The 19,005-nt window shown below is 38.3% G+C and overlaps 1 protein-coding gene across 1 annotated transcript; it reads right to left on the bottom strand.

Moving 5' to 3' along the window:
* Positions 1-2,201: 2,201 nt before the first annotated feature.
* LOC131947701 (sodium- and chloride-dependent glycine transporter 1) lies at positions 2,202-15,207 on the bottom strand. Its single transcript, XM_059308980.1, has 14 exons — positions 15,075-15,207; positions 11,562-11,882; positions 11,111-11,242; positions 10,479-10,761; positions 9,109-9,241; positions 7,928-8,043; positions 7,616-7,738; positions 7,111-7,235; positions 6,738-6,850; positions 6,271-6,402; positions 5,929-6,028; positions 5,702-5,802; positions 4,098-4,265; positions 2,202-2,561 (listed from the first exon to the last, which is right to left on the bottom strand). The coding sequence occupies exons 2-14, from the start codon at positions 11,878-11,880 to the stop codon at positions 2,433-2,435; spliced, it is 1,974 nt and encodes a 657-aa protein (XP_059164963.1). The 5' UTR covers positions 11,881-11,882; positions 15,075-15,207; the 3' UTR covers positions 2,202-2,432.
* Positions 15,208-19,005: the final 3,798 nt, after the last annotated feature.

The raw sequence follows: 19,005 nt of genomic DNA, 5'->3' as shown, positions 1-19,005 counted from the left end.
TTCCAGACATTTCATTAAATGTTGGAACTATTTTAATTTCCGACAAATCTGGCTGAAGAATCTGCAACGTTTGAGAATGCTGCGTAAGGAAATCAATCCTTCAATCACCTTCACTATGGTGTACTGAAATGTAAACTGTAAATTTATTTTTGTGGATGTCACCAACATTTCGTGACACTAGCTTTTAATATGGCACTAGATGACATCAACGTATAATAACCTAACCGTTTTGTGACACCAATGCACTGGAAAACACCAAAACTTTTTACCCCGAACTTGTAATGTTGTACACTGTGTGGGCGTTCTTCGCGGTTTTCGATAGGAGTAGACACCAATGCAACAATGGTGAAAGTTTGATTTAATTCAAAATTAGTTTTTTAACATCTACGGACATGTCTGCTGAATAGTATTATTAGACAGAGATATTTGTTGGTTCTTTACTGCACTGGAATCCGCAAGAATTAATTGCACCATCTTCAACATACAGAGTTTGATGAGATTTTCCCCTATATGAGGCTTGCACTAATGTTGTGTTTTCTTGGTGAAAACTTCCTGTCTCTCACGTTTTCAACTAGCTTCTTGCCGACGAAAGAACTCCATATCTTTTTTGTGCCATTTTAGCTCTGAAAGCTTCATTAACTTATGACTAAGAACAACTGCACAGTACGCATTGTTTATTTTCTGATGTTAGTAAAACCGAAGTTCAGATATTCTTCTAAATATCTGTGCTTTTTTTATTTCTACGGTTTAGTCTACCAGTTGGCGACCCCCCCCCCCTCTCAGAAAACCCTTCGCGACCCCCAGTTTGGGAACCCATGTTGTATAGCACCAGCTGTCAACAAAGCCCACACATTCAGCTAGTCTTTGAAAGGCATCTTCAAGGTAATAGACTTCAAATAAAATAGGTCAACTGCTAAAGAAAAGTAAATGCGTCACAGCTTTTTATGGCATGCTGAAATTTTTACCTTCATGCACTAGAAATATATATATATATATATATATATATATATATATATATATATATATATATATATATATATATATACATATATACATACATATATACACATATATATATATACATATATATATATATATATCTTATATATAAATAAATAAATAAATATATATATATATATATATATATATATATATATATATATATATATATATATATATATATATATATATATATATATGTGTGTGTGTGTGTGTGTGTGTGTGTGAAAAGTAGGATGGACGACTACCTCATGTAGCAGCACCTGGTGTCACCATCATTTGTGACACCAATATTTCATGTAGCACTGAACGACTTCCTCATGTAGTAGCACCTGATGCCACCAACTTGTAGTATAGCTCCAGCTGTCAACAAAGCCCACACATTCAACTGGTCTTTGATAGGCATCTTCAAGGTAATAGACTTCAAATAAAATAGGTCAACTGCTTAAGAAAACTAGATACGTCACAGCTTTTTATGGGATTCGATTATCCATGTAAAACAGTGCTGAAATTTTTACCTTCATGCACTAGAAATTATATATAAGTATATATGTATAATTGTATATGTATGTTTAGAACAGTCATCTAAAAACTGACGCTATATTCATTCTGAGTTGGTTATCCCCCCCCCCCCTGCACCTCACCACCATCATTGTGTAGAGCGACAATAATGTCACACCTAGGTATACACTAGGTAGGATAATTGACCTAAAGTGACCGGACAGTGGTGAATGAAGTTGAACCCCCCCTCCCACCCCGAACTGATCTGTTAAGTACATTTGGGATAACGCGTAATGAGATACCAAGTACCATGCCGCCAGAATCATAGCTTTTGAAACTCTGATTTAAAAAACTTTCATTATGCTGGAATATTTTAGCATTTATGATGACAATATATACAATTCTGATTGTAGACAAAATATTTTTGTAAAAACGAATAGCTTTTAGTTACTATATTACATACTAAAGTATATTACATACTAAAGTAATTACTGATCTAATTTGACATTTACACTAACATTTGTAGAAAAATATATATTTGTTTTAACAGAGTCATTATTTCCCCTAGTTCTCTTATCTTAATTAACATCCTAGGAATCTTTATGTCCAATTTTTTTTACAAAACAAATTACATTACAGTAATCACACATCTTAGGACGTTTATGGTATGTTTTAATTTTTGTAACTTATATGATATGCTAATACAAAGTGTATCTTTTTACAGAAGTATCACCTTGTTGAAAGAAAAGCGTACTATTTTTAACATGAAATATAACATGCTTAAGAAAAGCATGTTAGAAATACAAACGTAAATAAAATATTAAACTAGTATTGCAATTACATTTTATAGCATAAACTGGGAAAAATCATACAGCAGTTAGCAAAGATAGATGGCTAAATTTAACACACACACAAATTACTAACATACAAGGTTATCTATGTCTAAAAGGTAATCTGAAAGTACACAATTCTGTCTCCTTGGTTTGGGCGAGATATTTCTTGCGTATCGCCGGGTCGTTGGGCGCCCAGTCTTGGTCTGGTGTGCAAGACTTCTTTAAGCGCTGTAAGGGAGATAATAAAAGGGAAAGTTGGGATTTGTAAACAATCTGAACATACACCGCCTAATTTTATCAGGAAAATTTTAGATTAAACAACAAAGATTATAACCACAACATGTTATGGGTGATGTGACATTCATGCCTTTATTAAAAGCTCCAAGTCAACAAAAAGCCGAACTTATACATAACTTGCAGCACAATAAATTATAGAAAGGGCTAAACATAACCCTATATAACACTTCAGCCTACATTTCTAAGCTCCTACCTATTCCCAAATATAGGACTCAACCAACTACAATCCAAATAAACCGGGAGTGATCTCCTCTTCACTTTCTCTAATATTCTTATAAAACACTACGGGGGGTGGCAACTCGGGACATAGACAAGAATTTTAATCCATTTTTACTTTCTCGTATATGGGAGCCGGACGTTTCGGGCATTTATCGCATTCGGGCAAGTGTCCATTCGGTCATTTATCGCAAGTGTCCATTCGGGAAATCGGCCTTCGTACAAACGGCATTCGGGCAAGTGTCTTTCGGGAAATTGTCGTAGACCCCTCGTATATACGAAGTATAGAGAAAGTCTTGTAATCCTGAAATTAAAAATCGAGATTTTTGCAAATCTCGACGTTTTACACCTTCCTGAGTCGGAAAAACATGGTTTTGCAATCTTGTTCGTATGTATGTGTGTGTATGTGTTTGTGGCTCTGTGTGTGTGTGTGTGTGTGTGTGTGTGTGTGTGTGTGTGTGTGTGTGTGTGTGTGTGTGTGTGTGTGTGTGTGTGTGTGTGTGTGTGTGTGTGTGTGTGTGTGTGTGTGTGTGTGTGTGTGTGTGTGTGTGTAAACACGATAACTTTAGTACCGTTACAGCTAGGTCCTGCTAGGTTGATGAAATTTCATATATAAGTATTATATCAAAATCGTAGATCAGTATCAACTTTTGAACGATTTCCGATAACCGGAAGTGGAACTTTTTTCTACTTTAAATTTTTCAAAAGCCTATAAGTTGAGTACTGTTTCAGATAGATAAAAAAAATTCACAAGTAAAATATATAATTTTCTGCCTTCTGTCAAATTGTGAGTAATTTCCGTTGACCGGAAGTAGTAATTTTCGCTATTTCCGTTTTCTCAAAAAACGCACGCGAATTTATAAAGTACTAATATTCCGCAAAAAATGGATCAAATGGGCCAAATTAATGAATCCTATACTACACGGAGACCTATCCTCCCCCCCCCCCCCCCCACCCAAAAAAAGAACCCAGCGTTAATAATGACAAAGAACCAGAACCTACCCCTAACAATGACTAAACCTACTTCCAACAATAACTAAACATACTTCCATTAATGACAAAACCTACATCCAACAATAATTAAACTTACCTCCAACAATAACTAAACCTACATCCAAAAATAATTAAACCTACCTCCAACAGTGACTATGCCCTAAACCTACCACCAACAATGACTAAACCTACCTTCACCAATGACTAAACCTACCTAAAGTAATAACTAAACCTACCTACAACAATGACAAAACCTACCTCCATGAAAGTGCCTCTAGTAATGACCAGCTTGTAAACGATATACACAGGTATTGGCAGGAAGGGTACACTGGCGATCAACCAGCCGAAAGTCTTGGCGCCCTCTCCATACACGTAGCCCTCATAGACGGGGGGCTGGTAGGTAGCCAGGGTGGTAGCCAGGATCAGCTGATGGAGGGGCAAATATTAATAGCAACACGGAGGGGCAAACATTGATAGCAACATGGAGGGGCAAACATTGGTAGCAACACGGAGGGGCAAACATTGATAGCAACACGGAGGGGCAAACATTGATAGCAACACGGAGGGGCAAACAGCAACACGGAGGGGCAAACATTGGTAGCAACACGGAGGGGCAAACATTGGTAGCAACACGGAGGGTTGATAGCAACACGGAGGGGCAAACATTGATAGCAACACGGAGGGGCAAACAGCAACACGGAGGGGCAAACATTGGTAGCAACACGGAGGGGCAAACATTGGTAGCAACACGGAGGGTTGATAGCAACACGGAGGGGCAAACATTGATAGCAACACGGAGGGGCAAACATTGATAGCAACACGGAGGGGCAAACAGCAACACGGAGGGGCAAACATTGATAGCAACACGGAGGGGCAAACATTGGTAGCAACACGGAGGGGCAAACATTGATAGCAACACGGACGGGCAAACATTGGTAGCAATACGGAGGGGTAAACATTGATAGCAACACGGAGGGGCAAACATTGATAGCAACACGGACGGGCAAACATTGATAGCAACACGGAGGGGCAAACATTGATAGCAACACGGAGGGGCAAACATTGGTAGCAATACGGAGGGGTAAACATTGATAGCAACACGGAGGGGCAAACAGCAACACGGAGGGTTAATAGCAACACGGAGGGGCAAACATTGGTAGCAACACGGAGGGGCAAACATTGGTAGCAACACGGAGGGGCAAACATTGATAGCAACACGGAGGGGCATACAGCAACACGGAGGGGCAAACAGCAACACGGAGGGGCAAACATTGGTAGCAACACGGAGGGGCAAACATTGGTAGCAACACGGAGGGGCAAACAGCAACACGGAGGGGCAAACATTGGTAGCAACACGGAGGGGCAAACATTGGTAGCAACACGGAGGGGCAAATAGCAACACGGAGGGGCAAACATTGATAGCAACACGGAGGGGCAAACATTGGTAGCAACACGGAGGGGCAAACATTGGTAGCAACACGGAGGGGCAAACATTGGTAGCAACACGGAGGGGCAAACATTGGTAGCAACACGGAGGGGCAAACAGCAACACGGAGGGGCAAACATTGGTAGCAACACGGAGGGGCAAACATTGGTAGCAACACGGAGGGGCAAACAGCAACACGGAGGGGCAAACATTGGTAGCAACACGGAGGGGCATACAGCAACACGGAGGGGCAAACATTGGTAGCAACACGGAGGGGCAAACATTGATAGCAACATGGAGGGGCAAACATTGGTAGCAACACGGAGGGGCAAACATTGGTAGCATATACAGATGCAGATAAACAGATAGGTTTACAAAATCGCACGGACTGTGGTAGAACCAACTAGACAGTGGCTAAAAAAACACCTAGACTTACAATGAGTACAGCAGGCACGATGAATCTCCACAACAAGGAAAACAAATATGGCGGTCTTCTGCCAAACATGAAGTTCAGATCATCCAGGAACCGTTCAGCGCCTGTTTGATCAAAATGGATAATAAATTTTTAACTGTCTTCAAATTAGTTAATAAAAGATTAAGTCTTTTTTGACCACTGATTGTTTCGTTTCCAGTAAACCCTAATCGAATGCCATGAAAAAGTACCGTATATCCACGCCACTACCACACACTCCAGAAAAGCGTTGACGATTAGAGCGAAGGCGGCGAAGTACCAGTCTATCAGCTGGAACAGGTACATCCCACCCTAGAACAGGTGCAAATAGTGGCAGTTTGTTTTATTATCTAACATAGTGGCTATTTGATCTATAAGCTAACATAGGTACATCCCAGCATAGATTAGGTACAAAAAGTGGCAATTCGATATTCAATCTAACGTAGGTACACTCCACACCAGAACAAGGACAAATAAAGGCAGTTTAAAAGGACAAAAGTTAAGTACTTTATGCTTTATCGGAAAACTGTAACTAACTGCACTCAACGACTTACTCTGGTTGCTAATGGCAACGAGACGAGGAAAATCGTGACGCCGTAAGTTAATTTGATGTAGATGTTGTACCGCTTGAAGAATCTTGGCCAAACGTCTTGTAAGGTCGTCAGGACGGTCTCAACTACGGTGAACTAGGGGTGGTAGAGTGAGACTTTAGTCAGTGAGGGCTTAAGGTGAGACTTTAGATAATGAGGGCTTAAGGTGAGACTTTAGTAAGTGAGGGCTTAAGGTGAGACTTTAGTCAGTGAGGGCTTATGGTGAGACTTTAGTCAGTGAGGGCTTATGGTGAGACTTTAGTCAGTGAGGGCTTAAGGTGAGACTTTAGTCAGTGAGGGCTTAAGGTGAGACTTTAGTCAGTGAAGGCTTATGGTGAGACTTTAGTCAGTGAGGGCTTATGGTGAGACTTTAGTCAGTGTTCGATTAAAGTGAGACCAACACAACGACAAAACCACATCACGTGAGTTACCTGTGAATCCAAACCTATGGTGACCAGCATGAGGAAAAACATCACCCCCCACAGTTGGGGGAGGGGGAGGTAGGAGATGGCCTCTGGGTAGACAATGAACGCCAGCCCAGCACCTGAGAAGAAAACTAGATAAAGAGAAACGCTGAAGGGTGGGGAAGCCTTAGTTACAGAAATGTATGAACAATGAAAGCCATATCAGCTGTATAAAATCAGTACACCAAATTTCCTTTTCACTTTTGTTTCTTTATTGCTGTTGTACTTTGTTGTTGCTGAGCAGTCAACAAAAGCAAATTGTCTAAAGGTGTGCTGTTATTTTCTGACAGAGAAGACTAATGGTATTTTCACTTTCTCCGCTTTATTTGGAGATGTTTACCTGACTGAGAAAAGTCAGCCAATGGCAGCTGGAGGTTGTAGGCCATGTGACCAAGGACGAGAAAGATGGCGAACCCGGCGAAAACACTTGTCCCTTCGCAGACAAAACACAGCACAATGGCGTCTCTGTGTTTATGAAAAATATAAACGGATGTTAACTGTATAGAGTTACAAGTGTTCATATATTAGTGGACTTTCTATTCAATAGTAGTATTTTGCCTGTTGTTAAACTCTGTGAAGTTTTCTAGAAGGGTCAATAGCTAGTTAATTTTTAGTTACTCCCCCCCCCCCCCAGACACATACCTGTCTTAACTCTACATTCTAGTGTCTTACTCCACGTAACGTTATAAGATTGTCAACGGCTCTCCTCTTTTTTTCTTAGACATCTTTTTATACAATAGTTCTCGAACTTGTATGTAAAGACCCACCTCATACAATTGTTCTGAAACTTGAATGTAACGACCCACCACATACAATTGTTCTGTAACTTGTATCTAACGACCCACCTCATACAATTATTCTGGAACTTGTTGTAACTGGCCATGGTGAAGAGTCCCCCATAGGCTGGACCCAGCGAGTAAAACACCTGGATGCAAGCTTCTAGCCAGGTCTGTACTACCAGCAGTTTGCTGCAGGTAAATCAATGATACAATGGTAGGGTAGAGGTCAATTTTCGGAACTAAAATATTACACAGGCAGTTGCTTACATATTGGACATTGACCACACGTCATAACTTCGACCGTCAAACACGCACACACACGAACACACACACATAAATACACATACACACATACACATACACTACAGCTCGACCTACCTAAAGTCTGGGTACACATAGAACAAAACCCCGTCCACAGCACCAGGTAAGGTAGCGCCTTTGATGATGAGTACAGTCAGCAGCAGGTACGGCAGTAGGGCCGTGATATAAACTACCTGTAAGGTAACAACACAACTCAGCCTCGCTTAAGTTACATAATCATAATATAATAATAATACATCTTGCACTATTTTACTTTGCTGAAGGGCAAGGAAAAGCTTACATATTACCACCCCTCATTGTTGAAGGACTCCCCCTCCCCCAAAACACACACACATGGTTTACTTGATCCCACCTCCACACTATTGGCGTGATTCCCCCCCCCCCATCTCTGTCGACTTGGTCCCACCCTCCACTGATGACATGACCCCCCAACCCCCCCCCCCCCAACCCCATTTGGCTTGATCCCACCTCCCTATTGTAAGCTTAGTTTCTCCCCTACCCCATATCCCCCAACCCCTAATTGCTTAATATTTTTTGAACCACTGACTCAGCATGATTGTATCTGTAAGTTGAAGGCTGTATTTTATGTCATGTGACACGCCTGACTGCGATTAAATGTCACAGCAGACCCCATTTAAACACCTTCCCACCGTTTTTAAACTACCCCAGTCCCCCACCCCCATCCGATGACTGATCCCACCCGCCCACCTGCCCAGGGTAGAACAGACCCCAATGACTGCGCCCTATGACCTCTTTTATTGCCACATGTCAAGGTTTTTGCTGAAGTGACATCACGTGACGGTTTGTGTTTGTTTGTTTTGTACATTTACCAACAGGTTAGCTGAAAGTCACACAAACAAATAAGCTTAACGAGCGATACTTCAACTAAAGATTTAAAAATATTTGTATATTAAAGATCCAAACATTTGATTAATTTATATGCATAAACTTAACTGATGACTGTATCGAATTATCTGTTGGATAAAATTACGAAATAAAATTAAAATAGTGTATTTCTTTAACTGCCATTGAAAATCCAGGTTTATTTCGATAGGTTGACAATCTTAGCGTTATAATTTAAAAGTATCATCAAGCATTGTTTTACCGCTTAATTAATATTTATCTGAACTAATAAATAATACCCTTACATAGCATAAAAGCAGTTGTTTTTATAGTTTAATTTTTTTTTTTTAAATTATCAGTATTAATTAATGTACTTCTGATTTAACAAGAGTTACCTTTCCAACAGAGTGAATGCCCTTGATTATACAAGCGAACGTTAAAATGATCGAGACTAGTACAGCCACAGTCGTGTGCCAAGGGAGACCATCCAAGTTTTCCAACCCGGAAGACAACTCTAGCACATTGTTGCTGGGGAATGACAACAAAACTGACTGCATTAAATAATTCAATGTAACAATGTAATCCACTCAGAAAGTGTTTTAGATCTGTTGAAATGTATTCTGTAATCAAAGCAAAACACAAGGCAAAAAACAATGTTCAGAGGGACCAAATTTATTAAACAATGTTTTCGGCCATATCCTGTTATCTTCATACAAACAAAGAAATTGACTCCTGATTTATTTATTTTTTTGCACAGAAACAAATTTTACACTATTACTGCGGTCATTTGTGAAATATGACTGCAGAATTCAGATGACATTGTTTTCAAATTTAGCACATCACAGTTGTCAACGTTGCACTTAACAACCCCATTATAACAACGTCAACCACCCCCCCCCCCCCCCGACCATATCGCCTACCCTACACCTCTTTATTTTTCAATGAAATCATTCATGCATGCAACACTTTAGCTTTTTCAAATTAATCATAAAGTTTAGTGAACCATACATTTTCCACATGTAATAGCAACCTATATAACTATTTCAACAGGAGTAAAAGAAATTAACGAAGAGGTTTGGGGAGAGAAGGGGGGGGGGGGATGCTGCGAAGTTCGATATGTTGTAAATGTGTACGTTATCGTGAAATTAGATTGTAAATATACTGTTCTTAAAACAGCTTTCGTGTTTTCATTTTATAGTCTATGCAAAAATTAATTTCTTTTTTTATTATCAAAATTCTGGATAAACCAAAACCTACCGCCAAAATTAGCATAAAACCAAAACCTACCGCCAAAATTCACATAAAACCATAACCTACCGCCAAAATTCACATGAAGCCTAAACCTACCGCCAAAATTCACATAAAACCAGAACCTGCCGCCAAAATTCACATAAAACCATAATCTACCGCCAAAATTCACATGAAGCCTAAACCTACCGCCAAAATTCACATGAAGCAAAAACCTACCGCCAAAATTCACATCAAACCAAAACCTACCGCCAAAATTCACATAAAGCCAAAACCTACCGCCATAATTCATATGAAACCAGAAACTACCGCCAAAATTCACATGAAACCAAATTCTACCGCCAAAATTCACATGAACCCAGAACCTACCGCCAAAATTCACAAAACCCAAAACCTACCGCCATAATTCACATGAAACCAAAACCTATCGCCAAAATTCACATAAAACCAGAACCTACCGCCAAAATTCACAAAACCCAAAACCTACCGCCATAATTCACATGAAACCAAAACCTACCGCCAAAATTCAGCACTTGCAGAATTTGCGTTTCTGGAAACGTTCAACGTGACGTTCATGACTTGGGTCATGTTGACCCAATCAGCTGCCCGCGACCCATTGAGTAACTCGACGCCTCTCTGGCCCGGGGGTACACACAGGGGCGTGTTCCAGGCTTGGCCACACAAGGTCCAGGGCAGGGGCGACTTCATGGAATTGACGAGGTAGATGAGGATGTAGGCAAAGACTATGCAGAAGTACCAGTAACTCACGAAGGAGATGACGATCATTGAGATGCCGATACCTGATAGGTATAAAGCATTGGGGGTTAGGGTTGTGCGTTAGGGTGGGGTGTTAGTGTGGGGAGTTAGTGTGGGGTGTTGGGGTGGGTGCTAGGATAAGGTGTTATGGTAGGGCGTTAGGGTGAGCGTTAGGGTGAGCGTTATTGTGGGGCGTTAGGAGTTGGGGGACTTAGTAGATGGAGCGTTTATCGGTTCTTAAACGTCCACGCAAAAGCAATTTTAAATAAAAGTAAGTTACTTTTTATGTCAACACCTCTACCAACACTTCTACGCATTAAAGAAACCTCCAAAATATTTCTATTATGTAAATTCTTAGAGGGGCAATAACCCATCGATGTTTTTAAACCTCACCGTTAAACAAAGGGCAAATACTCCAGACATGAAGAGGTCCCCTGGACATAAACTGGCCGAGACTGACCTCCAGGAAGAAGAGAGGGATCCCACATACAGTCAGACACAGGATGTAGGGGATGAGGAAAGCACCTTGGGAATACAAAATATGTGACACTTGGGAACACTGAGGAACGAACATACATATATAGTACATATGGTGTTGCAGCTTTATAAACACGTTTATGATCAACACAGATTCTTCTCGATTAACAAATTTAATAGAGGTTATTTAAAAAAAAATCCCAGCGAAAATGATAAAAATATTAAAGAAGGAATTTTTTTTTTAAATTTGTATATGTAATTAATGGTTTTTTGTCGATTATATATACTTATATATCATCGTATATACGTTTAAAACATATTCAAAACACTTACTTTATTATAAGCCACAACCCTAAAGTTAACTCACCTCCACCGTTTCTCATACAAAGGTAAGGAAAACGTATCACATTGCCCATCCCAACACAGTAGCCAATGGCCGTCAATACATACTCAATCTTTCGTGGCCAGATATGGCGTGTCTTCCCGTCATCTTTGGTATCACTTTGGCTCAAATCACTTAAAAAACTGGAGTTTTGGCTCGCATCGCATAAAAAAACAACAGATGTTTCTTGATATTTATTGCCGTTGATCCCATTTTCGTGTTCAATATCTTCTTTACCATCCCCGTTCGTTAAAGGGAAATTAAGACTGTATTCCTCTAACTTTGGTCTTGAACTAGGCTCCATATCTATGAAAAGTAATATTTTTCTTGCAACAATTTATCCGTGAATATATTACAATTTTTTAGAATATGTTTTTGTACCAAAAAAAGTAATTAAGCATAACTTTGAAATTAGTAGATCTAAATTGGTCCTATATTTAATAGAAAATGTATTTTTCCTGCTACTAAAAATATTTAATTCGAAATTCCCCAAAATCAAAAAGTTACATTTTAAAAAGGCCTACTGTCTTATACTATGGACTGAATCCAAAGTAAAATAACTTGCATCTAATATGTTACAAACTATATTTTTAAAAGCCTATGTCCGCACTTCTCTGTTTGTCTGTCACTCTTAGCTTCAGCCACTGGCGTAGCTACCGTAAAGCTAGCGTAAGCAAGGCATAGGGGCCCAAGAAAAATAGGGACCCTTTTGCCTCTTTAAAGAAAATTATAACTTTTACATTGGAATTTTAATATTTCTCTTATAAAAATAATTTTAAAAAGAAAATGGAAATCCAGTTTCTTTTCTACTGTAGAAAAAAATCATAAGTTCCAAAAAAGGCCCCCAGACCTTTCTAACTGTAGAGGTAATGGCATTCAGTTTGGGTGTGGGGGGGGGGGGGTTATAGGGCTCATCGGTTATAACACTACAGGCGTTGTTTAATTGTCGGGGAAGCCGTTGAGAGAATTAGAATAAAAATAAACTTAATGTTGTCTTTGTTTCGTTCGGAGAGCAGCGCCCTGGCGGTAAGGTGGTTCAGTTCGTCACCCAGAGTTTCCCAGCGGCTGTGTTAGCACCTGGGGTCAGTTGATTGGGCATCCTGCACAAAGGGTCAGGGCTACTGCTTTATTCAATGGCCAAACTGCACAGGCGCACCAGCCGGCGCCCCTGGCTCCCTTGTGAGCACTACGACACATATACTTGTTTTAATGAGCGCCATGCCATAGGGATACGGAGAACTACTATATTCGATGACTTAATAAAATAAGCGGTGTCCTCACGTGCCTCAACAATAGTAGCCTATACTGTTGGGCGCCCAGAGTCTCTCCATTATGATGATGTTATGAAACAAGTTGTAGATATGCCCTTTGGGTTAGAAACTTAGCCATTCTTAGTATCGAACATACAAAAGCAGCTAAAATGGACCTCAAGGAAAATATTAAGCATTGCCAACTTGAAAGAAAGAAAAGAACAAATCGAAATAAATCATCAGCAATTTTTTAAAATTTGTGTTTGGTAAGTGGCGTCACAAGGTTCGGTATCACCCTGTGCGTTTAGTTAGTGTCACCCCACCCACACCCCCTCAAAGAATTTTGAATTACCCCCACTCCTTAATATTTTATTATTTTAACTGGATAAAACATACTTTTGACAGTAAATTTTACGAGTTTTTGTCCTGGTGACACGCCTAAATTGTGACACCTCCACCCCCGCCTTGTGACGCTATTGTGTTAGGTTACTTAAATTAGTTACTTTGCTTGTACATAAACGTGATATACGTTACGGGGTATTGCACAATAACACCGTATTAATACACAGTATGGACGTATAACATACACATTTTACCGATTGACGAAGGGGCCCAATGATAATTTTTGCATAGGGGCCCGAAAATCCTAGCTACGCCACTGGCTTCAGCAATACGTGTAGAACAAAAAACAACGGAAATAAATATTATTGAAAATATCGTCGTTATACTGAATATATAAAGTAATTTTTAGTCACAGCTCACGACAAACAAAAAAAAATACCAGCCATATCGAAAAAGTAAACAACCAATAAAAAAAAACAGAACATAGTTTTCTCACTTAATTTTTCAATTCAATCGTCACATCTTTACAATTCCCAATTCCTAAATTGAATATCTTAAATGTTTTATTTTATCTCGTTATAGCTTTAGTGATTTAGTTATTCTTAATTTTTACTAAGTTCCAACAATAATATTAATTTTCAACAGGATACGTTTCACGCATCTTCCAATTCCAAAATTAACTTTACTTATCAAGGTCAGCGCTAAAGAACGTTCACAGTTTTTGACAGTCAATACTTGTTTATAATAGATAGTTCAGTGGCGTCGCTAGGTCGGGTGTCACCCGGTTCGGCCCGCACCACCCGCCCCCGCCTCGCGACGCCTCTGAGATCGTTTTAATACTTTCCCATCAACTACAATATCATCTAATACTAAAATTCTAAATATTTTAAATAATTTAAACAATAATCAAAGCAAAAGAAAAAAAATGCACCTAGCTTGTTCCTCCAAGTACCACCACCCCACCTTCTTTTCCCAAACTGAAACGAGTGTCATAGTCACCCCATTGTGATGTCAGACACTTGTCATCCTTGCCTATCATTTATAGGTTGCAAGCTCTAATTACAATGTCACGAATAATCTTCAGCTTGACTAAAAGAACCTCTTTCAATTCACACGAATGCCAAACGGGGTTTCCATCACAAAAATACTGTAGTGCAATGCATAGGGAACTAGCCAAGCAAAACACCCCCGTTAAATGTGATGTAGAAATACATCAGGACAAACACACTCTTTATGTCCCCTAAAACCAGTGGAGGACTAGACAGAAGATAGTCATATTCCAGGAGCAGTTTAAAAAACGTAGTTAGTATATATATATATATATATATATATATATATATATATATATATATATATATATATATATGTGTGTGTGTGTGTGTATGTTTGTGTGTGTGTGTGTGTTCGTGCAGGCGCAGGTGCTGGTGCTGGTGATGGTGCAGTGGCAAGTGCAGGTGCCTCTCTTTGTCTATATGTATGTTTAATTCTATGACTACGTCTAACTCTACGTATACCAATGTAATTGCAAAGTCCAGAAACCTGTATTGTTTAAAAATATAGATTGTATTTTGCCCCTTTCTATTAAGTAGAATGATAAAGCAGTAAGCCTTTAAATATACGAAACTAACAATGCAGATTGAAAACAATTTCAAACTAATTATACGAGCTATAAGCTATATGGGCCTGTATATGTATAATTGTATATAACCATATATATATATATATATATATATATATATATATATATATATATATATGCATAATGTATTTATAGGTTAATTTGCACCCTGTAGAAATTTTTAAAAATAAAATTTTGCTTGATAGCATTATTTAAAAGTATATTAAAATTTATATTGAAGAAAAAAGTAACTGAAACACAAATATTTTCAAAATTGGAACAAATTACCTGCTTGGAAGTCCAAATCGTATTAATTGCAGTACTAATAAGTACCAAAGGCTGCGAAGATAAAATCCCTAGCACTAATGTGTGAATTATTATACAACTATTGATCGTTGTACAACCTGTCTGTTCGTATCCTATTTGACTGTGCAAGTCATAGTTGCCCAGATAAATATAACCCCTTCCCCCCACTCGTTCAGATGTTGTCAAACAAGTTACACATTCATTCACATTATTTGTCTCAATAAACCTTTTCCACCATGAATGATTGCTCGAGCATGAACCTGTAGAAAGCATTCTCTCTTCAGAGCACAAATGCAAAACTATATTTACGTTATGGAGAGATATAATTATGTGTATAAAATTAATACAAACTTTAAGGTAATTTAAAACGAAAGGGGCTAAACCTTTAAAAACCATGCTTAAAACTTCTCTAAACTCTAAAGGCATGATTATAACTAGTGATAATGTAATGTCTACCTGGTTTTGTATTTAGTACTGGCAGTGCCGGCGCCAGGTCAAATAGCGCCCTAGGCAAAACTTTTTACAACGCCCCCCCCCCCCTCGCAATTTTTTTTTCGGCCCCATACTATATATATATATATATATATATATATATATATATATATATATATATATATATATATATATATGTATATATATATAATATATATATATATATATATATATATATATATATATATATACTTCTGAAAAGTTTGAAATTAAAAGATTTACACTAATAAATACACTATTTATCTCATTATGTTAACAGAGGCGTGGCTATGGGAGGTCGGGTGGGACGGCCGCCACAGGCGCCAAATCAAAGGGGCGCTTATAATACATAGACATATAGGTAGATAATAATATAAAAAGCTAATTACTGAATAAAATGCAGTAAAAATAAAGAATGTTGACTGTTACTTGGCATTACGAACTTATTTAATTGTTTGCTACATCAATTGCGTGACACCAAAATAAAAAGGCAAAGTGACTGGTAAAAAGCGCCCTGACTGTTCCAAGTGAGGGAGGTGGAGGGGAGGCGTAATCTCAACAACGCTAATAACTATAAATAGGCCTAATTTGAAGGGGACGCAAAATTGATAGTTAGTCCTGGGCACCGTAATAGATTGCTAAACCTTTGTATATTACCCTGTCTATAGGTTATATAATATAAAGTTATTACTTTTAATAATAGCGATTACGCATTTTCGCGCCTTCCTTTGGAAAGCGCCCTAGGCGACCGCCTAGTTCGCCTTATAGATAACGCCGGCCCTGAGTACGGGGATACATTTTTAATCATTGCTGCTTCAGTTGACTAGGACTACAATTACATTTACGCTACAGTTTTAAATTGGCCAGGGGCATCAAAACCTAACGTGTTTATTGACTAGCTAACTGGTCGCGCGTTGTTGCACTCGTCGCGCTCTAGTCCTACATACCAGAGTGCAAAAAGGTGAAACAGAGATTTTATCAGCGCGTTGTAAATCGTGTTTTTTATAAGCTTTTATTTCATTCACAATGTCTGATTATTTGTTTATTTTAATTTATTTATTTTATTGTGGCAAATTTTGTAACTTAATTATGATCCACTTTTAATGCAGAGATATCGTTCCAACTTGCCAATTACAGTTGTCTTTGATGACGATGCAAGAATATAGGTCTACGAGAAAAATGGCCCGTTGAGGAAGGGTACAACGGGCGCTAGGCTGATAGTGCTGTCTCTTTTCTCTAAACTAAAACCACCCCACCCCCCACCCCCCCCCCCACACACACACACCACCCCCCCCCCCCACCCCCAAAAAAACATGTCTACCGTCCCATTCAACGAAATATAATTATATACTTTTTCCAGTGTCCGCCCCCTCCCCGAAAATTCTACCCCCGCCCCCGAAAATTTCAAGTACCCCCACCCCTCTCCGGGGAGGAAAAAGTCTGAAAGAAACACTGGTGTCGCGCTTAGCCACTACCCGAAGAATTGCATTAAAGAAATTGCAAGAAAACTACTTTTTAGATTAGACACATTAATTAGGCGGTAATTTTATTATAGAGTATCGATGAAGAAATGTCTTTGAGTTAGGGAGGGGGGGGGGGTCAGGCGTTCTTACGCGGGGGTGGGGCTTCGCCCCTACCCGAAGAATTGTATGAAAGAAACTCTTCACGCAAACCACTTAGATTAGACAAAATTGTCTTTTTATTCAATGTTTACTCGAGAATCAATGACGTCATATTACTGTATGCACTCTCCGGCTTGAGATTATTTTCTACTATACGACGTCATACTTCGTTTTTCGAATTACTGTGCATGTTTTTAATTTCCTTGTGTTTTCTCTAGAGCGTTCTTGTCAGATACATAGATACACAGACAGCGAAACTATTAGTATTAATATATTTTTGTTTAAATTATTTGATTTTCAATAAGTGATTAAATAAACCGGGAGTGATATCCCCTAAACTTTCTCGAATACTCTTATATAACATTACGGGGGATGGCAACGCGGGATATAGACATGGTTTTTAATCCATTTTTAATTACTTAACACTTTTAAAAATAGAATAGAATCTCGTTGAAAAAAAGAATTGCATACCAAGTGAACGCCAAATAAAATGTGTATAATAGTGCGGAATATTATTAGTACTTTATAAATTCACATGCGTTTTTTGAGAAATCGGAAATAGCCTAAATTACTAAATTACTACTTCTGGTCAACGGAAGATACTCAAAATTTGAGACAGACGGCAGATAATTAGATATTTTACTCATATGTGAAATTTCATTTATCTATCTGAAGTAGTACTCAAGTTATAGGCTTCTGAAAAAATTGAAAGTAGAATAAGTTCCTCTTCCGGTTATCGGAAATCGCTGCAAATTTGATACTGATCGACAAATTTGATATAATACTTATATATGAAATTTCATCAACCTAGCTGTAAATGTACTCAAGTTATCGTGTTTATAGACACAAACACACATGCACACACACACACATACACACACAGACATACGGACAAGATTGCCAAATTATGTTTTTCCAACTCAGTGAGGTGTAAAACGTCGAGATTTGCAAATATCTCGCTTTTTGTTTTGCACGATTACAATACTTTCTCTATACTGTGTATACGAGAAAGTAAAAAGAATGAAACAATTTCGTCACTAAGGGGAGGTAACAAGATTAGTTTAGTTTCTGTGTTGTCATTGTGTTTGTACGTGTGTATTAGTTGTGTTATAGTAGGTGTAAGTTTGTATAAAACTCTGTATTGTTTTGTTCTTAAAGGTGCCACTGTGTGTAAAAGACTTGTCTAGCCAGCAGACTGTGACTTGGGACTAACGAACATTTGTTTTTCTCTCCACCTCTAGCAGATGTTGACAGTTTGTAGACCGTAGCAGTAATAAATACATTTTTTTTTACTTGTTGACAACAGAAACGACAAATCCAAATTCTTTTTTTTTAGTTAAACACGAGGTAATTAAATTAGGCATTCGTTGAGGAATGATTTTAAATATATACTTTTAATTACTTGCCGTATGCAAATTTCTTTAAAAATAAGTTATTGTTTAAACCTAGGTTTTTTTTGCCTGAATGAAAAGAAAATTGGGTTCATTTCTAAGTCATGCATCAATGCCTCACACTATTCGTTTTCCAAAACATAAAAATTAACAATATTAACGTACACATATTTGACAAATATATTTAAATATATTAAATAAATATAGAATATGTTAAAATATTAATGACAAAGTTGAATTCGCTCAAAATCAAATTTTATCTTCATTTCATGAAATCCCGAGAAGTATTTGACACCGGCTCACCATGCACGTCACGTTTAAAAATAAATAAATCCAAACATAGTGATGACAGCTGATAGTGTGCCCAGGACACGTTTTAATTTCTTAAACTTAATTCATGTGTACGATAGGCTGATACAAAGTGCATCT

Source organism: Physella acuta, unplaced genomic scaffold, assembly GCF_028476545.2.
Source record: "Physella acuta isolate Inbredline_101_S28 unplaced genomic scaffold, ASM2847654v3 ptg000604l, whole genome shotgun sequence".
Lineage (NCBI taxonomy): Eukaryota > Metazoa > Mollusca > Gastropoda > Physidae > Physella > Physella acuta.
The sequence above is the reverse complement of the archived record's forward strand: the minus strand, read 5'-3'. Positions and strand labels throughout refer to the sequence as shown.